This window comes from Heptranchias perlo, chromosome 1, assembly GCF_035084215.1.
Source record: "Heptranchias perlo isolate sHepPer1 chromosome 1, sHepPer1.hap1, whole genome shotgun sequence".
NCBI classification, from domain to species: domain Eukaryota; kingdom Metazoa; phylum Chordata; class Chondrichthyes; order Hexanchiformes; family Hexanchidae; genus Heptranchias; species Heptranchias perlo.
The window spans coordinates 72,833,619-72,861,124 of NC_090325.1; the positions used below are offsets into that span (position 1 = coordinate 72,833,619).

Here is a 27,506-nt window from a genome sequence, read left to right on the forward strand (position 1 = left end):
TACATCGATGAATATATTTTATTGAAAAATAGACGATTATGCTGCCAAATTGAGTTGCTACATGGCAAATTTTACGTTTGTCATTATGTTAATGGATTTTTGCGGAAACTCGATGATTCTCGGCCTAATTTGCGCCAGCCCAATTTTTGGGTGCAATTTGTGTCCAAATACCAGTTGCACTCAAAGCGGAAACTCCAGGCCATGATATATAACGGGTAGCAGAAAATTGGCTCATTCCATGAATGAGGAACATCTCTCAAGTGATATTGAGTACATATTACTACTGTACATATGTCTATCATACATGTAATTTAAAAAAAATATTATGTAATGGTTACTTTAATACCCCCTACCCAACCTGAGACTTTCAAGTGAAGTACTGTCTATCCAGCTGAGGCATTTGGAAGATAGCAGTCCACAAGCATAAACATAAAGGGTTAAAAATTGGTAAATTGCGCTCATTTTCCGAGCATAAAATGGGCACATCGCATACAAATTTAGCAGTGGGTGGCCTGTGCCCAATCTGCGCAGGCGTTCGGTCCACTGCTAAATTCAATGGGCTAATTCTTTAGGTGCTCCGGGTGGCCGTCTAAATCAGGCGTTAGTAAATGAGAGGCCTAACGTGTATTGAAGTGCCCCTTACCGAAATTAATTCACCATGCGTGCAGCAGGCAATGGGCCTGCCGGGTTCAGTTTTTTCAAATCACTTCTTTTTTAAAAAACCTTCCTGTCGAGCCAGGAGGAACAGGAGTGCTTCCCCAACTCCACGGTCATCGCGATCGGACTTAACTGAGGGCTGCACCTGGCGAGGCGGACGGCTCAAAATTGATTTTTCCCCATTGAGTGAGCTGCCTGTGGAGGCGGAATAGGTGCCGGCTGCTTGCCCCGAATATGTAGATGAGGCTCAAGGACCAATTCTTGGCAATCCTCAAGCCTCTCTGTTTAGGTGCGCACTGCCTCTGTGGGCCCAGACGAAAATCTACCCCAAATAGTATATATTAAGCCTTTTTTTAACAATAGAGTTCATCCAATCCTGTTACAGTACTATAGCTAAAGCTTTACAATAACAAGGTCTGGCTACTAAATTTACAGTAGAATCAGAGCAAAATAACCACCTAGACAGGTGAGCGAGGCAGTATGAGGTGGTACATTTTGGTAGGAATAATAAGGAGACTACATACCGCTTGAAAAATTAGAGTCTAAATGGGGTAGAGGAGAAGAAGGATCTGAGAGTACAGATACACAAACCACTAAAAGTAACGACGCAGGTTAATAAGGCCATAGAATTGAAAAGCAGAGAAGTTATGTTAAACCTGCATAGAACCTTGGTTAGATCACATTTGGAGTACTGTTAACAGTTCTGGTCTCCATATTATAAAAAGGATATAGAGGCACTGGAGAAGATGCAAAAAAGATTTACAAGGATGACACTGGAATTGAGAGGTTATACCTATCAGGAAAGATTGAACAGGCTGGGGCACTTTTCTCTAGACCAGAGAAATCAGAGGGGTGATCCAATAGAGGTCTTTAAAATTATGAAAGGGTTTGATAGCGTAGACGTAAACAAGGTGTTTCCACATGCGGGGGAGACCAGAACTAGGGGCCATAAATATAAGATAGTCACTAATAAATCCAATAGGGAATTCAGGAGAAACTTCTTCACCCAGAGACTGGTTAGAATGTGGAACTCGCTACAACAAGGAGCAGTTGAGGTGACTAGCAATAATGCATTTAAGGGGAAGCTAGATAAACACATGAGGGAGAAAGAAATAGAAGGAAATGTTGATGGGGTTAGATAAAGAAGGGTAGGAGGAGGCTCCTGTGGAGCATAAACACCGACATGGACATGTGGGTCGAATAGCCTGTTTCTGTGCTGTACATTCTATGTAATTCTCTGTAAGTATCCAGCACACTAAGAAGTCTGGCAGTGACTTAGTGATCTAGGTATCTAGAGCAACAGGATCCTCATATTTATGAAAACTGTGAATAATACTGCATCATAAAGTTTTAATTAGATTGAGCTGGCTTTTGCCATTAGTCCGGAATTTGCTGCAACAGTGACATTGGCGACAAGCGCCATAAATTAGACCATGATGCTCCCTGGTCCTCCAGTGGCAAATGTACGTCAAAATTTGCTAGAGAACTCATTTAAATGCGTCGCAGCAAGTCGGAAGCAGCGCAGTCAGTGTCTGATATAGATTCAAGGTGGTGAGGATTGTGTCTGCTTTTGTAAACAGTCATTCAGGGAAACGGGCATTTAGGAATATTTAAGAAGTTTTTCCCCTAGCCACATACACACCAAATATTACTATTTACCATGAATACTATCCATTTCACTGCTTAGAAAAACTGTTAGTGGATTTCCATCAAAGACACTCAGATAATTCAATATATGGATTCAATAGTTTCTCTTCACAGGTAGCTGCGCAAAAGGGATTAAACAATATTTAAGGTGGTTATATTTTAATAACAAAGACCCCAAACTCTGATGGGAGCCAACTCTGTGAGAATAGTATCATATTAGAAATACTGAAATGTAAATATTTTTAAAAGGAAACAAGAGTATAAATGCAAGCGTTTTTCTCATTCTCACCTGTAAATGTTTTATGTGGCACCAAGAAGACTTTCACATCATAAATTATTGTTAAGCGAATATCCACTGGGTAATTTAGAATCTTTTTGCTGATACAACATGACATTCTGGTGCCATAAAATCCCTTTGCTTAATGAGGCATAAATTTTAACTAGAAAATGCTCAACTGATCGACAGCGAGAGCTTTATTATAAAATTAAGCCCTTCCTCAGATATAGGCAACCTGCTGAGTGATTATTTACTGATTCTGAGTCCACCAGCACCATTCTGTGACCCACCAACTCCATTATGTGACCCACCAACTGCATTGTGTGAGCCACCAACTCCATTGTGTGAGCCACCAACTCCATTGTGTGACCCACCAACTCCATTGTGTGACCCACCAACTCCATTGTGTGACCCACCAACTCCATTGTGTGACCCACCAACTCCATTGTGTGACCCACCAACTCCATTGTGTGACCCACCAACTCCATTGTGTGACCCACCAACTCCATTGTGTGACCCACCAACTCCATTGTGTGACCCACCAACTCCATTGTGTGACCCACCAACTCCATTGTGTGACCCACCAACTGCATTGTGTGACGCACCAACTCCATTATGTGACCCACCAACTCCATTGTGTGACCCACCAACTCCATTATGTGACGCACCAACTCCATTATGTGACCCACTAGAGCTATTCTGATCCCTACTGGGTCTGAGGACATGCTCAGGGTTTAATGAGAACAGGAGCATCACAACAGGGGTGAGATAAGTAGCAAAAATGCCATCATGTTTGATTCTCAACTAGGAGAACTAAGCTTCCTGAATGACATTCTCATTCACACTTCTCCCAGGGATGAACCTGCCAGACTTGAACAAGTTGCAAGAACATAAGAAAGCATGGAGTGAGGAAAGAACATTTGGGCCATCAAGCATCTTTGTTCCACAGACCTTGTTTAACCTGTTCTGTCATGGATTCTACCCAATTCATCTCCTTTGAAAAGGTTTTGCTCATTTCTATACATGCTTAGTCCAATAAACATCAAGGTTCCTAACTATAAATTAATCACGTTTTTTTAAACATTAAGTGCCTTAGCTGGCAGCCTATTTCACGTATCCACTGCTCTGGAAAAAAATAACTTTAAGTCATCTGGGAGAGGGAGGAAAAACTGGCAGAACACTCCAGTATGCCTCCTCCTGGTGACTCAAACAAGGAGTGGCAAGATGTGAGGATGGAAAACTGTGCAGGAGGGCTGGGATCTTTTCCACATTGCTTAAGGTCAGCCCAGCCTGCTGAGTCAACCAGGAGTCTTGAGACATCTGCGGGGTGAAAAGATTCGTCTTCTGACCAGTGGAGAAAATTTTGGGGAAAAAAATACAAAAATAAACGAATAGGAGTGGTAGAAAAGCAAACTGAACTGGCATCAGAAACATGTTAGGTAGGGAATGGCAGAGGAAGTAATTGGGGGTTATACCTAGTACATATTAAAATATTTGGAGTGTGCGTGAGCGTGTGAACATGTATCTTTTTGTTAAAAATAGTCTTTTGAAGATCCGATGGTTTAGAAATGAAGCAGCATTGATCAGGTAGATATTCGGTTTTACGGGAGCGATGAGGGCCAATTTCAGGGACCAACGTCTCGCGGCCAAAGTACACCTGAAAAACATCCGACTCGATGGTTCGGTCCATTTCTCAGGCATCCCCGACGGCCGCCTAAAACAGGCATCGGGCCTGCGCTGAGGATTCTTCAGCGGTGGCTAGGTGTTTTACAAAAAAATGTAATACATCGTTGCTGTGGAGCCAGGGGGAGCAGGATGCACCCCCGACTCCACAGTATCCCGATTGCGCCCTCACCCCCTACTCCTGTTGCCACTCCACCCCCTCCTGGGACTTGCTTTCGGGCCACTCACTGGTGGAGTGAGTGGACCAATATTAATTTACTTAAAACGGACGATCTGACTATTGCGGTGCGACAGGCCTAAATGGATTTCAACCCCTAAAAGTGCTGTTGTAAGAAAGGTGCTTCATTACTATGGAGTAATGGGATTTATTTCTCTGCATCTAACAATTCCCAAATTATAGATGATGAGGGTTCGCTGCGCTGGACATTGCATTTTAGTAACACCCTTGGAAGAAAAGAGGCCTTTGCTACATATTGACGTTCCTGACTCTGTGTTGACCACTTTGCTGCAAGTCTGTCTAATCACAGCAGCTCTTGCACCCTGAACTTCATCATTTGGGAAGAAAGTAACACACAACAACTCACTTACACATTGGCAGTGGAAAGCCAATGAGTCAGAGTGGAATAATGTACAGTCAGATAGAAAATCTGGAGTTTTGCTCAATTACTGTGGGTGTCAGGAAGAAGTTTTACAGAATGTTTCCCTAGGAGATTAAATAAGTGGGGTAAAGTCAATAAGAGGACAGATTGTACATGATCTGTGCCAGGGATGAACTTGATAGGACGGGTGACATTTTATTCTTCCATGCTTTATGTTCTTATTCTGCTTGCTGTCTTTAGTAGGATTCTTGGCTTAAGAGGAACACTTGTCTGCTTAAATCACAACCAGTTTTTACATCACTGCACTGCATATCACCTGGGAAGCAGAATGTAAATGCCTGCAACTCATTTATGCATGAGATCTCTCACAATCAGCGGGGAGCAATAATTTATGCTGATGTTTACAAGCAAGTCATTGCTCATTTGAGACCAGCAGGCGATGCTCACTGCGCCATTTGAGCTAGTTGAGCTGAGCTGAGTTGTAGACTAGGGTTAGAAAGGAAATTGGAAGAGACTTAACTCATTCCTATGGGAAAAGTCAAATATTTAAACATAAACTGACTCTCACCCAATACGTGACTGCAGCATGAATGGTTCGGTTTGCAAAATCACACTTTTTTGGCACACTTCAAGATATCTCTGTCCAATTTCCCAAAAATGATTTGGTTAGAATGCAGTGATTATGGTGTAGCAGTGTATAACTTATACCTTAAATAGTGAAACTGCTTCATTGACTAAAATTATCAAGATTCCCTACATTTTCAAAAACGTATTGCTTGAAATATGCACAACAGAAATGAAAAAGTCTTTTAAAGGAAATGTTGTGGGACTTCCCTGATGATTTAGAAAGTTTCCCAGTGAGTAGTTCAGCCATACTAACCAGGAAAGACCCAGGTTTTATCATCAGTTTGTGTTGAGTTAGCTTATCTCAGTCTGAGTAGTGGTTGGGACACTAAAATTGGCCTCAGTGCCACTGTGTTAGAGTGGGGAAAGCGGTTCCCTCTCCTTATCATTATACAGCAACCCCTGCTAAAAATGTGAGTCTGTGGATGTTGGGTGGAGAGGGATTAGGTTCAACTGTTGAAGTTCGCACAAGAACAATGAATGACTGGCAACTGTGGAGCCATACCCCAGGCTAGGAGTTAATATTTTCAGGAGGTTGGGAGGGGAGAAAATATATTAGTTGGAATAACCTCATCTGGAAGTTGCACAACGATGGATTTTGACTAATTCAGGTAAACATATCACGAAGGTAGTTCCCCTTTAAGTGAATTGGCATTTCAAGAAACACTCATTAGATGCTCATTCCAGTTTGTTAGAACTGCCATTTGATAATATTTATCAACGATAGACACTAAACTGCTTTTGAAATATTAGTAATATTTTCTAAAATTTGCCAGTTTTCACAATGATGCAAAACTGGGCAAGTAGAAATGTAAGTGGTGATTTTAAACCCCAAGGACGGGTGGGTTGGGGGGCGGGTGGGAGTTGAAAATGGTTGTTTTTTGGGTCGCAACCGCAAAATTTTCAGACTTTGCATTCCCAGTGGGAAGCCTGTACTTTTACACGCTGACGTTAAACCCGGAAATAAAGCCGGGTTGCGGTCACGACCCATGAAACAACTATTTTCAACTCCCACCCGCCCCCAACCCGCCCGTTCTTGAGGTTTAAAATCACCCCCATAATTTAAATATTACAACATGCCAAATTTTAGAATGAAAATATTTAACCCTTACCCTTCTTCATAAATACAAGCTGAGGGTAATGTTGTGACTGCTGCTTTCAATATTAAATTTCTGAATAGACCTGTGTTTGCACATGAGGTAAGGGAGTGGAAACCATTTTTATCCGCGATGTACGAAAAAATTGTAGAAAGGTTTGAGTGTTAAACCTTCCCTACATTTATACACTGAAGCAATCCCATAAGAAATAATAGGTTGGGGAAGGGGTTATTTTCTCTATTGTTGCCTGTGCGAAGGCATTCAGATAAAGAAAACTCTCACAACCAGATAATTCCCCCTCATCCACATGATGCGCCACATTGTGGAGAGCAAAATGTCAAGCAGTTAGAGTCAAATATATTAATATAGGCTGTGGAAAGCAATGGACTGGTTAGAAAGTGTGTAACATAGTAAATTTTGAAAACATGGGGTGGAGTTTCCGATTTGGGCGCAATCGGGCAATTGCAGCCAAAATGCGCCCGAAATTGCGCTGGTTAGGTTACAATTCAAGTTTCCGCTAAATTGTATTTGCATAATCACAAACGTAAAATCTTCCATGAACCAACACAATCCGGCAGCGTAATAGAACGTAATTGTTTTTTTTTCTTTGCATTTGAAAGTATTCCTTGATGTATTTAAGAGTGGTAACCTGGTGCAGTTTTATTAATACAGCTGAAAATGGGTTTATCACAAAAAATAAGCATTTTTTACAAAAATATTGCCTCTAGCATAGTTTCTAAAAATCATCACCTACTACACACTGAATAGGAGGCCTCCCTCTTTATCAGCAGCAGTAGTTTTTGGCTATTCAGACCTGTGTTAGCCCACCAGTTGAAGCAATTTTCAGGGTGCGATCACTCATGCACTAAGAGTTCCATGCATCTTCTCCTTTTCAAACAATGCCAGCTCCTTTACTAAACTTAACAAGTAAATATTAATCTAACAATTCCTCTGATAAAAACTGCACAGCTAGCTATCTTTAAATTTGACGTACAGACAATAAATCAGTTGGGTGGCGTGGTGTGCAGTGCATCATTGCAACAATGTATGATGCAGTAGAGTGGTGGGATGTGCATTCTTGCCTGAGTCCCTTCACAATTAGGAATTCCCAATTTTAACCATGTCAATAGGGGAAAGTTAAAACTGAAGACCAATCACTCCCCCAAGTAAATCATAGTTAAGACTATCCTTGAGTTGTTCTTGTGCACCTCTTAATGGTCAGTCCGGAGTGCTATTGGCAGAAGGCAAAACAATAATACACTGTGTGGGAAAAGCCAATTGGAAAAGGGGGGGGAAACAAAAAGATGAAGCATTACCTTATTTTAAAAAATGACTGTCACTTTATTTTTTTTTAAAGCAAACATATATTTACAGCTACTGTACTACAGGCAGGAGGCACAACAAGGGGAAATATCACTTCTTTGACATTTGTAGTTAGGATTCATAAACTAATATCACCTCAAGTTACTAAAACTGCATTTCTGTGAACTTGGCAAACGTATACAAAGAATTCATTTTAAAATTGGGAATAGGGATTACTTTTAATTCACTCACTTGTGACCAATCTCATGTGCAATTGTGAATGCTGAACCCAAGCCAATATCTTCATTGATGCTGCAGCTTCGCTCAGGCTCACACATTCCAGCCACTGAGGCCAAGCCTGAATAAACAGAGGGAGACACAAAGGGTCAAGCCAAGGTGTTTCAGTCTTAAATACTCTTGTTATAAATGCTTAGGTTCTTTTTTTTATATATAACCTACGTACACAGAAGGAATAATTGGCACAGGGTTAAGTTTATAGTCATTTGCAAACTCACTGGAGGGAATTGCACTTTACAGGCCAGACATTAATTTTTTTTTGAGTTACAGCCAGTGCTGGAAAACGTCTAGACTAGGGGTTAGATTTATAAATTTACTTCTGGTAACTTGGGACCACCTGAAACTTGAGCCTGAAGAGGGAACTAAAAGCAACATTTCTATTTTTTTTTCTATTCTTACCTAGCGAAAAGTAAAATGTACTTTTTTGTCAGGCAATTTATTTTGGAATAGTAATTTGTTTATTTTGCAGCAAATTGTTGAAATAGGTAAGTGTTATCTTAACACATTTGAATTTCTGTCACGTGACACTGTTTTCTAAATGGAAGAAGAAACATAGGTCTGAGGGAGCTCAGAGTTGCAGTGAGGAATTCATCCTTCAATTTTTTTAATTAATGAATTAAGCATAAGAAAATATTAAGTATATGATGAAAAATACAGTGTCTGACCAGGAGGTGCCTTCTATATTTTATACAATGTATGACTTGCAATGGAGCATTTAAACATCATAGAAGCCAGTGTAATTTAAGCTTATGAGCAAACTGTACAGTTATAAAACATCAGTCGGCAGTTTTTGATTATTATAGTATAATTTCTACCATTGGTAGAAGTGACAGATTATGTGTTGCAATTATATTCAAATCACATGCAATAAATATCACATAACATTTGTGCTGGAGCACATTACAAATCACAACATAGTCAAGAACCCAGAATGCATCATGGAGTAATTTTACAAATTTGCACTCATAAATTTGTGAACATCACATGAACCCCAAGTAAATGTGTTTTTGTTTATGTGTTTTGTAGGCAAAATAGAAGTAGTCACAGTGCTGTTAAACTCAATGTATCAATAAGATTTGTTATTGTCAACCATGGTAGTCTTCTGAAGATAACGCATGACGGAGGAGAGGGTACAACAGTAGTCACCATGAAAAAAACACATCATATGAAAAGGGCCAGTGATACAAGAATATATTTGCTAGTGCATTACTGGAAACAAAGATACTTATCACATATATTAATTATATTTATATAGTGCTCCAAGTTGAGAAAAAATGTAATAGAAATCCTACTTTTTTTGAAGACGAAGCTTACTGCAAGGAAAGAAAAAGAGAACAGTGCTTCACCTAATTTAAACCTTGAGTAATCCTAAAGGGCGACTTTAAAAAATCTAAAATAAACTGCTTTATCTTTTCAGGGCTAAGGAAAACAAATTGGCATCAAAATAAAAAGTTAATGGATCAATAAGAACTACTGGGAAACAATATTCATTAGCTGTAGCAGTAAAAACTTACCCAGGGTTCCACAAGGCTTGTTTTTATAGGTGCAGATGTCATATCTACGAGGGGGAAAAATTGTGAAGAATTCAGTAGCATATAAAATATTGTTTTGTTTTATATAGCTGTTCCATTAACATAGCATAGTTAACACTCATAGTTGATGATCGGTGCAATTATCTGTTGCCAGCTAGTATTGGCGTTTTCAGCACGATAGTGAGAATGATGTGAACAGCACGCTTACAGGACCTGGCTTCCAGCCAATGGGATATCTGCCAGTTAAAAAAGTTAAACTTGATCTTTGTAGTCACAAGCCTCAGTGAAAAGAAAATGGTTTGAGGTGAAGAGAGGCAGCCACAGTAAATGGTTGGATCTGGGGTTTTTTTATAAAAAGGAAAGAAAATTTGAACTGTAGATAGATAATGGGCTTCCAAGATGCTCAGATTAAAGCATATTTTTAAAAAGTTATATGAATGGCCATTTCATCTAACTAAAAGTACATCACATTTATTAAAAAGATAGAATACTTCCCGATTCAGGTCTTCTTCATTCTTTGACTGGAAAACATCTTCCCCAAGCCAATAGGATAAGTCCAGGTTAACTGTACTGTGAACTGCAGAAGTGACACCCCTTTAACACATTTTGAGTGATAGTAATATCATGACATTAGGGTGTTGCTTTCATTACTCTCCCTCATGTACCATAGAAATGTTGTGCCTATCCTAAGCAATGTCAGCTGTTTCCCCAGGAGAGGCAAAGCAATGTGTACAATCACCATGATAAAATCATTTTAAACAATATATAAAGATACACATAACTTTCAAGCTGAAAAGGTCAATGTAGCAAGGTTTGGTGCTTGTACTGTATGTAGAGGATGCCTTCCATTTGAAGACTGAAGAAAACTCTACTCAACAAGTGTCTATCTTCATTCTTGAAACACATCGTCTGGGATACTGACTGACTTGTAACCTCTACAAAGGAATGTGGATCTTTCTGGCATTTCAGGGAAATCACAAGTACCATGGCACCCTGGAGGAAGTGGTTACTTGGGGGTGGGCGGGGGGGGAAGTAATAGTGTTGATAAAAAGAGGCTATTAGAAGATTATATTATTAGAGGGGTAGAAAGTCTTTTCTGCAGCTGCAACCAGGAGTTCTGAATAGTGTGTTGCCTGCCTGGTGCCAGGGTAAGGGAAATATGGAACAGGTGGAAAAGATTTCAAAAATGGAGAGTGATCAGTCAGAAATCATGATTCATGTGACATTCAGTGACATAAGAAAGATCAGGATAGAGATCTTAGAAGGGAGTTTGAGGCACTAGGCATTAGATAAAAAAGGACTTCAAGGGAAGTAATCTCAGGATTGCTCCCAGTGTCACATACCAGGTCAGTTTGGGAAAGGCAGACACATCAACACATGGCTTTAAAGATGACATAAAAGGGAGCATTTTAGCCCTCTAGGACACTGGGGCAAGTCTATGCTGTACAAATGAACCGGCTTCAACTAAACTAAACTGTTATCCATGTCCTTGCAAAGAGGGTAAAAAGAGCAATTGAATGGATTTAAGCTGGAAAGGTAGAGGAAAGTACAATTCAAGGTTTTAACCTACATATCTTGCTCATAATTCAATATCAGTAGCCTCAGGGCCAAAAGTAAAGATATGGGGGGCAATTTTATCCCCCCTCGACGGGCAGGGCAGTGGCAGGGGAGGTAGGTTAAAATTTCAAAGATCGGAAACCCGACCCCAACATGCCTTGAACTTCCGATTTTTACGGTGGCGAATTGGCCCTGCTCTCGAGAGGTGGGTCAGTAATTTAAATATGTTAATGAGGCTGTGTGCCTCAGATTTTAGCAGACTTTTATATTTGACAGCTGCGGGTTGGGTTTCCCAGAGTTCGAGAAACCCGACAGCTGAAGGGAGGTGAGAACAGCCAGATACAGCAGTTAAGTGCTTTTCCAGCACTGCTTGTGGGCCAGGAGGAGCAGGAGTGCTTCCCCTTTGGCCCCCCCCAAGCAAATCTGTCGTGATCAGCCTCCCGCCCCCCCCACAGTGATCCACCAATCACACGGACTGCAGCGGTTCAAGAGGCGGCTCACCACCACCTTCTCAAGGGCAATTAGGGATGAGCAATAAATGCTGGCCTCGCCCACATCCCATGAACGAATAAACTCCCCCCCGCCCCCCCGCGATCAACCAACTCCTCCTTGCAATCCACTAATCACCCCTTGCGATCCGCCAACCCAGTCCTGCAATCTCCCCCTGACCAGCAATCTCCTCCTGACCAGCGATCTGTCCCCGGGTTGCAATCTCTCCCTCCTTCCCTCCTCTCCCTGGCTGCGGCCTACCAGCGCAGACCTTCCCACCCGCCAGCCAGCCTATCAATCTGGCTGTCGGCCGGGAAATGGAGACAGAAAATTCAAATTAGGTCCCGCCGTGAAATTCGGAAGGACCTCTGCGTTACCCACATTTCTCGGCCATTACAACCCCACCCCCCACGACCATCCCGTAAATATCGAGGCCATGGGTTCTGGAGGTCTATGTTGAGGAAGGAAATTATAACATAACATTGATTAGGGGGAGGGTAAATTTATACAGTTAAAGATTGTTCTGAATGGATGCAAAATAAAAGGCAGATTAATAATGTGTGCTAAAGATATCTTGATGGTAGTTCAGATGGAAAGCTTCAGTTCGAAAAGCAAAATACTGCAGATGCTGGAAATCTGAAACAAAAACAGAAAATGTTGCAAACAATCAGCAAGTCAGGCAGCATCTATGGACAGAACAGACAATTTAATGTTTCAGGTATGAACCTTTCAACCCTTCTGATGAAACACACCTGAAATGTTAAATTGTTTGTTCTCTCTACAGATGATGCCTGGCTTGTTGAGTGTTTCCAGCATTTTCTGTTTTTGTTAAATATGAGTCCTGCCAAGGGACATTAGGATATTTCAGACAAAAGATGGGGATGGAGGGGGGCAGGGGTGTTGGTGATTCGTCAAGTATGTCGATTGATGCATCATAGAGTTTGCTTCCTTGCCTAAATAATTGGAGAGGAATTTCACTGAGTCTTCCTGGCCACAGAATTTTTCTCTGGTTTTTGCCTTCCCAAAGAGTTAGCATTACGAGTGATTGGGTAGGGTGGTGCTTAATATTGCACCATCTAACAGATCCATTAAGAACAGATCTATCAAAAAGCAAGTCTTTTTCAGAATATAAATTCATGATTCACCGGCACTTCTCATATAAGGAGTAATTTTACCAAATTGCACTTTTGGCACTCCTCTGAAGCACAATTTCATAAAATTACCCCTACAGTGTGGTCTTTTTTCACAATTGCTGATGTATCCCCTTGTCCTGTCATGCAATACACCTTTCAGCATCTCAAGTAGACTGGTCTGATATAGTGGTGCATAATGACTAAGGATTGCTGCATGTATATAGACACCTTGCAGGCATTTTGAAAGCTAATATTCTTGATGTTACCTATGAAATGACACTGGGACAAGAATAATGGGCTGGATTTTGCTTCCGGCGGCTGCACATGCGCAGTTAAATGCAGAAATCCGGAAATTGCAAGATACCCTGCTCCTCCAAAAGCTGCATGAAAAGCTGCATGAAAAGGGTATCTCGCCGGCTGACTCACCATTCAGATGTATTGAACAGCGTGAAGTTCCTGTACTTACCTTATAGATATGGACTAAACTCGTCAAAAAAAGTTAGGGCTAGTCCATTCCAGTGGAAGTAGCCTTTTAATGGCGTGGTAAGTCTTAATTACTGCCAAACAAGTGGCAAAACCAAACTGTTACCTTCAAGTACCACACCTTCTTTAACCAAAACAAGACAACCAAATTTCGTGTCAACTCCTCAATCTGAGCCCTTTGCAAGACCCAATGAATTAGGGAACTAACAGAAAGGCATCGAAAAAGAGGTTGATCATGGGAAAGCAGATTGTCTAGAAAGGGAACTATATGATCCCTGTCCCTGCAACAGAATTGATGTAACTTTTTCTTTACAATAGTGATGGATAAGTTTAATTCTGAATAACTCAACTGTTAGAGCTAATAACTGAGAGACAGTCTTATTGTGATGGTGAACAGATGTCCAGCTCAAGACATCATCAACTGTATCATGAACTGATTAGGTGGAGAGAATAGAGAAGGATGCGAGTGAGCTGTTGGTTCTGGCACCAGAGATTAATTTACAGTGCATCAAAGCACTATGGATGCTGAAAATCACATCATCGACCTTGATAAATAGAGACATTTCACTTGAATTAATTTGAAGTTTTTATTTTGTAACTATAGCCTAGAAATTGCGTTTGCCGATATTAGGAGATGAACACTTACTGAATTCATATAATGTTCTTCTGGTTGCTCTTTTAAGGCAGGATTAATACGTTTATTTTAAATGCGTGAATGCTTCTGCTAAAATAGCAGAGAGAGAAATGTCAAATAAGCGTGTTAAGCATCCTTCCACTAATACTGCCAACAGCCATTTCTAGGCTTATATTTTTATTAATAGTACAGGATAGTTTGATGAGCTTGTTTCAGTTCACATAATGATTCAGGTGCTTTTACGTGTGAGCAATCTTAATATCTATTTAACATGCTGCATTAGAGCATCATCAATAATATAGTTCTATTTAATATGGAGAAATCATTGAACCATTTAAAATTGTTAAAACCAGCTTTGTGCATTTTTAAAATACTGTATATATTAAAAGTTATGATAGGGTTTAAGATAGCCTATTATTGTTTCACAATATGCCAAAGAAAAAAATACTAATCATTTTGTTTATACTATAATAACTTTAAACAGCTTACTTAACAATGTGTTTGCTTAGAGTTCAGGGTCAAGCTCAAGAAATTTATCAATGAATGTCATTGCTCACCAAGTCAGGGTTGGTATTTTCGACTTTTGTCTTTAGCTTGAAAATATTTCGATGGCATTACAGCTTTTATCACAGTTACCCAAGGTGAGGCAGGTAACGGTTTTGTTCAACCATAAATCAAAGAGAAGCTCAACCAGTAGCCTGCCCTAAGTCTACTCCTTTGGGGACAAGCTCAATCCTTCACATTTTACCATTTACTTTAAATAAGGGATTACTTTGACACTCAATGTGCAGTATTAACCCTGAAGAATTTATAAACTTGGTACATCTATTCTTATTTATTCACCCTCCCTAAAATAAATGGCTTTATGATACATTTCCAAGTTAGACAAATCTAATTTTTTTATACAATCACTGTCGAGTACAACACACCAGAACCACTTTTTGTCAAAGTGTTAAAGACCGGAAATCATTATTGCTGTCATGACTGGAGCTATGTTATTTGAGTTCGCAACTCTCAATTCCAACTTCAAAACAGCAGCATTTCTCTATTAGTTTCCCCTCCTGATCTGTATCAAGGATCTATCGCTGGGCTTTCAGGGTCAACTTCCTCCTGGGACTCCTACAACTTGCTCTACCACCAGTTTCCTCTCAAGGCTAACACAGCTTTCCACCAGATGTATCTTTTCTCCATAAACAACTGTGGTCCTGTGCAGACCCACTTTCTTCCTAATGCAACTCCAATTCTCTTTAGGCCATCCCACTATCTGTTATTTCCTGGCTTCATTGATAGGGCCCATCAGCTCTCTCATCTCCTTGACACAGATCAGTGCCACCAATTCTTGTTGTGCCTAACTGCCTTATAGCTTCTTGGCAATGATTTTTACTTTAGCTGAACACTGGGACTTCCAATTATGTAAACATCACACTATTAGAATAGCTCGATGTGACTCAAAAAGAAGTCGCAAGTTACAAAACCAGCATGACAAAAAATTAATTTTCTAATTTTATTATACTGGTGGATCGCCCATGGTGTTGATTATGGTCGTTAAGAGGATATATTGTTTTATGGTCATTAGGAGGATATAAGTATTGAATAATATATTATCAGCGCCACTGATTTAGAGAGTAAATAAGTCAAACTGAGTATTTAGTGTAGCATATTGTTGGAGTGTCAGTAATATTTTTCAGCTCTACATCTATGATTGTGGGCAGATTTGTGTGGAAACTGTAAATCAGTGGCCTTAATTACTACTAAAAGTTTGTTTAGCCATGTAGTTAATTTTATCTCTTGCATTTTCTAAAGCCCAGGTTATATAGGAAGATGGTAGGGAAAATATTCTAGATTGCTGGGAGATTGGAAGTACATAAAATTGTAGAAATAATTAGGAGTTGTGCGGCTGTATGGGTTGGTAGTCATGTTGTGTGAGTACTGGAGAGGGGTAGAGGATTGGGCAGAGGTAGAAGATCTGAGAGAACTAGGAGAGGGGTTGCAGGGTGTGAGAACACAATAAGGGGCAGTTGTAGTGTTTGGGAACACTGAGGAGGCAGTACTAGGATCTGGGAGGAATGGGAGAGGGGTATTCGGAAATTGCGACAATGGGCGAGTCCTGGGGTAGGAGAGAAGTGGGAAAGAGGTCCCAGGGTTTGGGAGCAATGGGAGGGAGATGCTGGTTGTGGTAGGGTTGCTGCTTTCAGCAGTGGTGGGAGGGTGGACTTGGGCATGGCAGGACTGGGATAGTGGTAGCAGCATCTGGGAGCATGGGCAGAGTACAAGTGCTGTTGTTAAAATTGCAGTGGGGGAAGCATCTGTAGTCAGCCTGGAAAGGGGGGGGGGGATGTGGGGTGGGGTAGTTGAACATGAAAAGAGGCAGCAGGAGGGAGCTGGAGTAAAGTACAGGTAGTCAGAGCAGGTGGGGACCTGATCTCAACGAGATGTGGCAGTGGTGGGGTGCTCAGTCGTATTAGAGGAGGAGTGGGGTTTTTTAAAGGGTTTCCCCAGAAGTTACTTGGGGAAACCTATATTTAAAACAGATATTGTTGAGCATTTATTTTAAACATTCCCCAGGTCACTGCTTTTAAAATTAAAAGTGCAGCAATCATTTTAAGAACTTAAGCCCGGAATGTAGCTTTTAACACCACAGGGGGCAGCCCTTAAGGGTTGAGGTCAGGTTAGATGTCAAAGTGGGGGGAGGAGTTCCAGGCACAGAGGGGACGCAGCAGCTGCAATGCTTGAGGCTAGGTCAGGTTGTTGAGGTAGGGAGGTGGCAACCAGCTGGGAGCAGTCAGGATCAGGTCGCAATCCCAATTTTGGAAGCTCCACAATGTGTGGAGCTGTGAACAGACCTCAGCACCACATATCTTGGAGATCAATCTGGAGGATACAATCAGAGGTAAGTTAAATAAATAGGTAAGTTTGATTGTGGCAGAAAAGCAAAACAGAAGGAAATAATTAGGAGTTCGCATGTGCTGGTATACGCAAGTTCTTTAACTTATTATAAACAGGTCCAGCACTTCCACAAGTAGAAGAGTGTAGTTACAATTTAACAAGTTTATGGGGGCAGTTTCCATTATAAATGTGGTCACAGGAATTTACAATGGAAAAGCTGACAGGGAGTGCATGTATCATATTATCATAGTAGGTACAGCACAGGAGGCCATTTGGCCCATTGTGCCTATGCTGGCTCTTTGAAGGAGCTATCCAATTAGTCCCATTCCCCTGCACTTTCCCCATAGCCCTGTAATTTTTTTCCCTTCAAGTATTTATCTAATTCCCTTTTGAAAGTTAATTTTGAATCTGCTTCCACCACTGTTTAAGGCAGCGCATTCCAAATCATTACAACTCGCTGCGTAAAAAAATGTTTCCTCATGTCGCCTCTGGCTCTTTTGCCAATCACCTTAAATCTGTGTCCTCTGGTTACCAACCCTTCCACCACTGGAAACAGTTTCTCCTTATTTACTCTATCAAAACTGTTCATGATTTTGAACGCCTCTATCAAATTTACTATTTATATGTTTATAAAAGACTTTTACTATTTATATGTTTATAAAAGACTTTTGGGTTCCCTTTTATGTTAGCTGCTAATCTAGTTTCATACACTCTCTTTGCCCATCTTATTTCCTTTTTTAGATCTCCTCTGTACTTTCTGTATTCAGCCTGGTTCTCTACTGTATTATGAACCTTACATTTGACATAAGCCTCCTTTTTCTGTTTCATTTTAATCTCTATATCTTTAGTCATCCAGGGAGCTCCAACTTTGGATGCCCTTCCTTTCCCCCTCATGGAGATGTGTCTATTCTGTACCCGAACCAACTCCTCCTTGAAGGCCTCCCATTGCTCACTTACTGTTTTGCCTACCAATTTTTGATACCAATCCACCTGGGCAAGATCCCTTTTTAACTCACTGAAATTTACCCTCCTCCTGATAAGCATTTTCATATTCGATTGTTCCTTGTCCTTTTCCATAACTATTCTAAACCTAATGATATGATGATCACTGTTCCCTAAATGTTCCCCCATTGAAACATGCTCCACCTACGCCATTTCATTCCCCAGAAATAGATCCAGCATTGCTTCCTTCCTGGTTGAGCTGGAAACACACTGTTCCAGAAAGTTCTCTTGAACACATTTTAGGAAAGTCCACCCCCCCCCCACCACCCCTTTGCCCTTTACACTGTTTAACTGTCCCAGTCTATATTGGAATAATTGAAGTCCCCCATTATCACTACTCTATTGTCCTTGCACCGTACCGTAATTTGCCTGCAAATTTTCTCCTCTATTTCCTTCCTACTATTTGGGATGTAAGATCTTTTATATATACTAATCGATCTTCTATGGCATTGCACACAGGGAGGCTAGACTAAGAGTGGTCTTCAAGTGAAGCAGGGTTACGGGGCATAATGGGATGAGCGTCAAGTGAGGACTGTGATGCTACAGACCAGTGGGGGTGGGTAAAATGAGTTAGAGGCTAAGGGAGAGACGGTAGAACAAGGTTATAGAGTAAGGCACAAAGTAGAGCAGGGTGAGAGTCAGGGATGGAAGGGACCGGAGAGTGGAAAGGCACAGGAGGGTTAGGGTTGAGAGGAGAGTCTAGACCGGGGGGAGGGAAGAAAAAGAGCTAGAAAATCCATACATAGAACTGGAGCACAGGCAAGAGATTATAGCAGAGGGAGTTGGGGAGAAGAGTCATCAGCCACAACACAGGCATGCAACTTTGTAAAAAGCAGACAACAGACAGAGGGCTGTAGCTACACCAGGTATGAGCCAAAGCAGCCACACGAGGAGCTGCAGCCAGGTGCAGCCTCTGGGGAAATATCGGGCCAAGGCCCTTTTATATATTTACATAGAAGTACATAGAAGTTAGAACTTAAATGCCAGCTGTGATTAACATTGAGACTTTATGATCCTCAGTTTTCTTGGCTTTTGCCTAGGCTGTTAAATGAAGCATCTCTGAGTAGCAGAGCATCCTGTCCGAGGATAAAGGACAAAAAACATTAGTATGGAGACTTATCCCATTCTGCAGTGCACACCTCTTGTTGACTAATACGAGCTGTACAGCTTGTAGCATTCTGCATTCCTGGCCAAAGAGCCCTGAATAAAGATTTACTCATTGAGAAGAGTACAGAAGGTGGAAAATGCTAGTGATGAGGATATTTAAAAAAGATAATTTAACAGATTTACTTTCCTATCCAGTATCTACTTTCTGTGCAGCATGGGAATATCGGTGAAATCTGGAAGCGATAGTTTAACAAATATGGGATATTTGATAAATCTATTTATTTGGGAGGATGCAATGAAGAAATGGTTTCAATTTGCTGAGGATTTGGTATATGATTTATATTTGCATGGGTGATCTGACCAATAGTCCACAAGTAACAAAGTTGAGTGAGTTATAGTTAGCACCAGAGTGCGGTTGTCATAGAGTACAGTAGTGTGGTAATTATGGTACTGGTGCTGCATTAGCAATCCAGAGATCATGGGGGGTATTTTAATCCCCCAGGATGGGCGGGTTAGTGGCAGGTGGGTAGGTTAAAATTGCAAAAATGGGAAACCCGACCCCAACCCTTGGCTTCAAAACCTCCAACTCGTCCACTTCCGGTTTTAACGGAGGTGGGTTTGGGAGCAGCCGAGTAACCCTCTCTCGAGATATTATGTTAATGAGGATACTTTCATGAGATTTTGGCAGCTATCTGAAATTAACACCTCCTGCACAGGGACTCGAGAAACTCAGCAGTAAAATGGAGGCAAGATTGAGCGGCACTTCATGGGGCTGGTTTAAGGTCAGATGTCCCGCTATGAATAAAGGCTCAGTGATCACAGTTGCTTTCCCAGTTCCCTCTGGTAAATGGCTTGCTGAGAGTTCTTGTGGTGATAGACATATTGGAGAAGTTTGGAGGTTTTGACACAGAGAACATCAGAATGGGTGGCGTCATGGCTGCTTTAGATTGGACTTCGGACGAGGAAGACAATCACCATCCATGGCAGCAAGGTTGTGCTGTAGTGGGAGCTGCAGGACAACAACAGAGAGGAGGATAACAGAGAGGAGATCAACAGATAGGAAATCAACTGAGAGGGAAGCAACAGAGGGGCCGAGTTCGCAGGAAGCACTACCCACCTAACAGGGTGTATAGACAGAGGCTCAGCTTCCTTGACCTCTCTGAAGAGCAGAGCGGAGGCTCAAATTGACAAGTCAGATATCTGCAGCCTCCTAGAAGAAGAGCTGCCACCTGCTGGACCTGGTGGCCACGCATTGCCAGTCGCTGTCAAAGTCACCACTGCCCTCAATTTCTTTGCCTCTGGCTCCTTCCAGTGCGCTACCGGAGACATATCGAGGGTCTTCCAGTTGTCTGCATATAAATGTATAAGGCAGATGATGGAAGGGTTGTTTTCCAGGGCGTCCACTCATGTCAACCTCCCCTGCGACGACAATAGTCAAAATGAGCGGGCACTCAGATTTGCGTCTCTGGCTGGCTTCCCACAGATGCGGGGTGCCATCGATTGCACACACGTGGCAATCTGAGGACCACCAGATCAACTGGGTGTATTCATCAACTGCAAGGGATTTCACTCTATCAGTGTGCAGCTGGTGTGTAACCACGAGAAAAGGTTCATGCAGATGTGCGCCAGATTCCCTGGGAGCTGCCATGACGTTTTCATCCAGCGGCAGTCCAACACCCCTGACCTCTTCGTACCCGGAAACAGACTTAAGAGGTGGCCGTTAGGAGATGAAGGATACCCCCTTCAAACATGGCTGTTGACACCTGTGAAGAGCCTCACCAATGAAGCCCAAGAGCGGCACATGACAACCAGATGTGTCATCGAGCAAGCTATTGGTATGCTGAAGATGCGCTTCAGATGCCAGGACAGGTCTGGAGGCCGCCTTCAGTACTCGCCAGCGAGAGTGTCCAGAATGATCGTGGTGTGCTGCATTCTGCACAACATTGCGCAGCAGCAAGGATTTGAGGTGGAGAATGAAGAAGGCGCTCATCACTCATCATATAATGATGATTCCTACGAAGAAGAGGAGAGGAGGAGGATGAGGAAGATGAAAATGGAGCACCCAACGCCAGACTAGCTGCTCACATTGCTGCTCGGGATACCAGGGGTGCCCTAATAGTTCAAAGGTTCAGTTAGCCACTCACACTGGACCAAAATAACTATCACATCCCCTGCATCCCCCCCCCCCACCCGACTTCCAACTCACAAAGCAGCCCTCTATCCAACCGTTGCACATCCCCCATTGGTCCCGTCAATTCATGTCTTAACATTCATCACCAAGCAGCTGAAAAGGCGAGTTGCCATTCGGCATGCAAGAATGGGCAACACGGGGAAGTGGTGCGAATTAATACATTTTATGTGAGGTAATAACAAAAAGAAACTTAATAACATAACATTTTCACCAACACCCATGTGCATACCTGTGGTGAATTAAAATGTATTTTTCTTAGTTTGCCTACCGCTCCTATGCGGTGCAATCCCTGCGGCTTCAGCAGAGGTAGAGGCAGGATGCTCAGATCCCTGCCCTGACTGCTGAGATGCTGGGTTTTGGAGCCTGTGACGACCTCATCAAAGACTGCTCCACCTGCATCTGTGCAGGGGCAGACTCGGCCATCGGGAGAGGAGACAGCATTGCGGGTACTGGCTGAGGAGGAGGGGGGAGGAACGGGTGAGTCGTGGGAGCACTTTGAGTAGAGTTCCCACCTCCATGTCCCCTTTCGCCATCATCCCTCTCCTGTGCCAGTGGCACATCATTCCTACCACTCTGCTGGGAAGCAGCTTCGTACAGATCAGAGGTGCCTTGTAAGGCCCTGGATAAGGTATTTGTCATCCTGTTTAAGTCAGCAGACATGCTGGCATGCGAAGTCTGCATGGCCGTGGTCATGGCCTGCATTGATTGTGTTGAAAGCCGCGCTTGAAGTTCCACGGAGGCGGCCACTCTCTTCATGGCAGACATTCTCGCAATGGCCTGTGACATCAATCCACAAATGTTTGAGCTGGACTCATCCATCCTCTCCGCTGTTGTGGAGAGTGTGCATTGCATGTCTGCCAGTATCTCGCAAATTTTCGGCCAGTCCTTTCTCATTCTCCTTTTCATCGATGGCCCCCGGAGTTCAGTATCTGTGTCCAGCTGAGCAGAGCTTGGAGAGGAGTGCGCCCCCTGGCGCAGACTCTCCACAGCTGCTCCTGCCACCAATCTCTGCTCGTGCTCACTTGTGAACTGTGAGTCACCGGGTGAAAACTCAACCAACTGTCTAATAGGACCCACCGAAGTGCGAGTAATTGTGCTGGTGCATGGTGCTATGTCCTGTGATGGTGCACCCTCCGAAAGAATCAGGTGCTCTGAGGAACCATCCTCAGGGAAGTCGACAGCCTGCAGCTCTACACGTGAAGGCCCTGGAGGAGAAAAGAAATAGATATGAATTAGTACTGGGAATGTAACAATGTTGCCACTCAGCATAATTACGCTCATCATATTTCATTTGTTGCTGAAATCAAGTCAACGTGACTTAGCCTTGTTTGAGATGTGGGTCAGAGATATTTAATTCTGTCACCAGGTGGCTGCGAAGTCCCAATCTCTCCATCTCCGATGGTCTGGGACGTAGAGATGTCACTGATCTCCATGGCCTCTTCTTCTGAATCTGTCAGCTGCATTATCTGTGGTGGGCCACCTCCAGTCCTCTCCCTCTCCCTTGTGTTTTGTGCTCTTTTCTCCTGCAACAGGGGAAAGAACAGACCCACGAGTGACTTTAGGCATGTGTTCTCCCGATGGATGCAGTGCATTCGGTGAGGGAGACTATCAGGCAGATGCATCATATAAGGATTGGGGTGAGTGGCAATGGTGGATGGATACATGGGGGTGGGGGGGTGAGGAAGTGTGTAGAAAGTGAACGACGGGTGCTCTTCAAACTTAAGTGGGTGTGAGGAGTGATGTGATGGAGTACGCTTGACAAGAGTGAGAGGGGGGCATAGGCCCCGATACAGGTTGTGGGTGAATCGGCAACTGTACTCACCTTTCCTGACCTGGTTAGGTCATTAAAGCGCTTCCTGCACTGGATCCAGGAACGGGCCACAATGTTCCTGCTGCTGACCTCCTCAGCCACCTCCAAACACGCCTTCTTCATGACAGTAGCAGCTTTCTTCCTCCCATTACTGGGGAAGATTATCTCCCTCCTGCTCCTTACTGCACCCAGCAGTACATCAAGTGATGCATCGTTAAACCGAGCTGCAGTTCTTGACTGTTCAGAATCCATGTTTAAACTTCGCCATCTCTTTGGACAAACTCCTAACTCCTCCAAATTCCATCTTTGAATTGGCCGTTTAAATTTTCGAGATCGTGTCATGTGGGTACACATCACGCCCGCTGTCATGCATTGGAGACGCGAAACCCAGAAGTAAAGTTATAATTAGGTATTGAAGGGATTGAAGTTAAGGAGGAGGAGTGTGAAATATTGGATGGGATAAACATAGTGAGAGAGGTAGTTTTAAGGGGATTAGCATCTTTCAAAGTAGATAAATCACCAGGGCAGGATGAAATGTATCCCAGGCTGTTAAAAGGAGCAAGGGAGGAAATAGCGGAGGCTTTAACAATCATTTTCCAAACTTCACTGGATACAGGCGTAGTGTCAAAGAATTGGAGGACTGCTAACGTTGTATCGTTGTTTAAAAAGGGAGTGAAGGATAGACCAAGTAATTACTGGCCAGTCAGCCTAACCTCGTTGGTGGGCAAATTATTGGAATCAATTCTGAGGGACAGGATAAATTGTCACTTAGAAAGGCACGGACTGATCAAGGACAGTCAGCACGGATTTGTTAAGGGGAGGTCGTGTCTGACTAACTTGACTGAATTTTTCGAGGCGGTGACAAGGAGGATCGATGAGAGTCGTGCAATTGATGTAGTCTACATGGATTTTAGCAAGGCTTTTGACAAGGTCCCACATGGCAGATTGGCCAAAAAAGTAAAGGTCCATGGGATCCAAGGGAATGTGGCAAATTGGATCCAAAATTAGTTCAGTGGCAGGAAGCAAAGGGTAATGGTCGACGGGTGTTTTTGCGACTGGAAGGCTGTTTCCAGTGGGGTGCCGCAGGGCTCGGTACTACGTCCTTTGCTTTTTGTGGTATACATTAACGATTTGGACTTAAACATAGGGGGCATGATTAAGAAATTTGCGGATGACACAAAGACACAAAGGCCGTGTGGTTGATAGTGAGGAGGAAAGCTGTAGACTGCAGGAAGATATTAATGGACTGGTCAGGTGGGCAGAAAAGTAGCAAATGGAGTTCAATCTGGAGAAATGTGAGGTAATGCATTTGGGGAGAGCAAACAAGGCAAGGGAATAACAATAAATGGGAGGATACTGAGAGGTGTAGAGGAAAGTGAGGGGACCTTGGAGTGCATGTCCACAGATCCCTGAAGGTAGCAGGACAGGTAGATAAGGTGGTTAAGGAGGCATATGGAATGCTTTCCTTTATTAGCCGAGGCATAGAATCTAAAAGCAGGGATGTTATGCTGGAACTGTATAAAACACTAGTTAGGCCACAGCTTGAGTACTGTGCACAGTTCTGGTCACCACATTACAGGGAGGATGTAATTGCACTAGAGAGGGTGCAGAGGAGATTTATGAGGATGTTGCCAGGACTGGAGAATTTTAGCTATGATGACAGATTGGATAGGCTGGGGTTGTTTTCTTTGGAACAGAGGAGGCTGAGGGATGATTTGATTGAGGTGTACAAAATTATGAGGGGCCGAGGTGGAGTGGATAGGAAGGACCTATTTCCCTTAGCGGAGGGGTCAATAACCAGGGGGCACAGATTAAAAGTGATTGGTAGAAGGAATAGAGTGGAAATTAGGAAAAAATTTTTCACCCAGAGGGTGGTGGGGGTCTAGAACTCACTGCCTGAGAGGGTGGTAGAGGCAGAAACCCTCAACTCATTTAAAAAAATACCTGGATGTGCTCCTGAAGAGCCGTGACCTGCAGGGCTACGGACCAAATGCGGAAATATGGGCTTAGGCTGGGTGGCTCGTTTCTCAGCTGGCGCGGACACAATGGGCCGAATGGGCTCCTTCTGTGCCGTAAATTTTCTATGATTCTATGATTCTAGCCATGTTGAAATTGGACATTTTGGCGCATCGAAACTTCTCCTGGATTTTGCCCCGCTATCGTCCCCCCCCACTCAAAACCTACCTTTGCATTATTATCGGGCCCCGTAAGTTCAAATCCCCCCGTGGGAAGTTGTGAAATTGAATTGAATAAATTTGGTAACTTATGGACTACCTCCAGAAAAAATAACCATGAAAGCTGTTGATTGTCATAAAAAAGCAACTGATTCACTAATACCTTTCATGGAAGGGAACTTGCCACCCTCACATGCAACCCCAGTCCCCCATTAGGTGGTTGACTCTCAATGCCCTTTGAACTGGCCTAGCAACTAGGGATGGACAATAAATGCAGCCTTGCCAGTGTCACCCATATCCTGAGAACAAATTAAAACAAAGTACACAATATTATATTTAAAATGTGAACTCTTGGTAAGTAAGGGAGGTGGATAAGGAGCAGTCAGATCACAATGAAATGTTGCACTCAATCTTCAGTATTGGTCAGGTTAAGTTGGATAGTGAAGAAATGAAGCCAGTCCAGGGAATTACAGGCCAGTGACCCCAATGCTTGCTGTGGGTAAACATCCTGACAGAGAAGATAATGAAACCTCTGGGTAGGTGTGGGATGGGAAAAGCGAATCAGCATGGATTTATGGGAGGGAGGTCTCACCTGACAAATTTCTTGGGGTTCTTCGAGGAATGATGCACCTTGTCAGCAGCTGAAATTCTGCGATGTGGTGTATTTAGATTTCTTACAAGGCTTTTGATAACATGCCACTTGGGGATTAGTCAAAAGGTAGGAAGGAAGGCAAGGAACAGGAGGCAAATTTCGGAGGAGACTGAACATTGGCCAAACCAGAGAAAGCAAAGGGTGGTTGTATATGGAGCTGGCTCCATAGCCAGAAGTCACTAGATGGGATGTCACAGGGCAGTGCTGAGGGTTATTGCTGTTCACAGTGCATAGAAAGGATTTGGGGCAGAGGACAGAAACAAAGCTGTTTTAGTTTGCAGATGACATCAAATGTGGAGGGGATGGTCAAACAATAGGGAACAGCCAAAACAAATACAAAAAGATTGTTCACTTTTGGGCACCGAACCTCAGGAAGGATATATTGGTTCAGATTCACCAGAATGATACCGGGACTTGGAGTTAAGTTATGAGGACAGGTTGCATAGACTAGTTATGTATTCCCTTGAGTTTAGAAGATTGAGGGGTGATCTAATCGAAGTATTTAAAATGATAAAGGGATTGATAGAGTAGATACAAAGAAACTATTTCCCCTGTTAGGGGAATCCAGAACAAGGGGGCACAATCTTTAAAATTGGACCCAGGCCATTTAGGAGTGAAATCAGGAAGCACTTTTTCACACAAATGGTAGTGGAAATCTGGAACTCTCTCCCCTTAATAGGCTGTGGATGATGAGTCAATTAAAATTTTCAACACTGAGACTGATAGACTTTTTGTTAGGTAAGATTATTAAGGGGTATGGAACAAAGGTGGGTAAATAGAGTTGAGGTATATATCAGCCATGATCTAATAGAATGGCAGAACAAGCTTAAAGGGTTGAACGGCTTACTCCTATTCCTATGTTCCACCAGTTATCATGCCATATAGTATAGTTTTATTCATGTGAATGTAATAAATTGATGGGTGAAAATATGAAAAATATTTCAATTGCTTGGTCCAGACACAAGACTTAGAAAATCCACAGCAGTTTTACACATTCCTAGTGCAAGGAAGGAAGAACTTACAATTATATAACACCTTTCACATCCTCAGGATGTCCCAAAATGTTTCACAGCCAATTAAGTACATTTGAAGTGTAGTCACTGTTGTAATGTAGGGAAATGCGGCAGTCAATTTGCGCACAGCAAGTCCCACAAACAGCAATGAAATAAATGAGCAATTAATCTCTTTAGCAGCATTGGTTCAGGGATAAGTGAAGGCCAGGGAACTTGGAAAACTCCCTGCTCTTCTTTAAATAGTGCCATGGAAACTTTTACGTCCACCTAAGCAGACAGATAGAGTCTTGGTTTAACCTCTCATCCAAAAGATGGTACTTCCAACAGTGCAGCACTCCCTTAGATCTGCACTGTAGCGTCAGCCTGAATGATGTGCTCAAGTCTCTGGAGTGGGCTTGAACCTATACCTTTTGACTCAGAGATGGGAGTGCTACCAATGAGTCAAGGCTTAAACAATTAAAACAGACTAATGATTGTGCATCCCAATAATTTAGCTAATAATTTAGTTTAGCTAATTAATATTTTCCACAGTCTGTCTGAAAGATTGATGCTAAATATTAACTAATTTTGGAATATCACATTGACCAGACGGGACCAACAATAAAACACATCATTTGATGAAAGCAAAAGGTGAACCAAAAGATACTGAGAATATACAAG

At 42.6% G+C, this 27,506-nt stretch overlaps 1 protein-coding gene across 1 annotated transcript in view; it reads right to left on the minus strand.

The window, feature by feature from the left end:
- Window positions 1–27,506, minus strand: part of adamts6 (ADAM metallopeptidase with thrombospondin type 1 motif, 6) — a 240,192-nt gene that overhangs the window by 115,966 nt on the left and 96,720 nt on the right. The window contains exons 8-9 of the mRNA XM_067995733.1: window positions 9,698–9,741; window positions 8,139–8,244 (exon numbers count right to left, since the gene is read on the minus strand). Coding sequence (XP_067851834.1) covers window positions 8,139–8,244; window positions 9,698–9,741 — 150 coding nt within the window. The remainder of the gene's footprint in view (window positions 1–8,138; window positions 8,245–9,697; window positions 9,742–27,506) is intronic.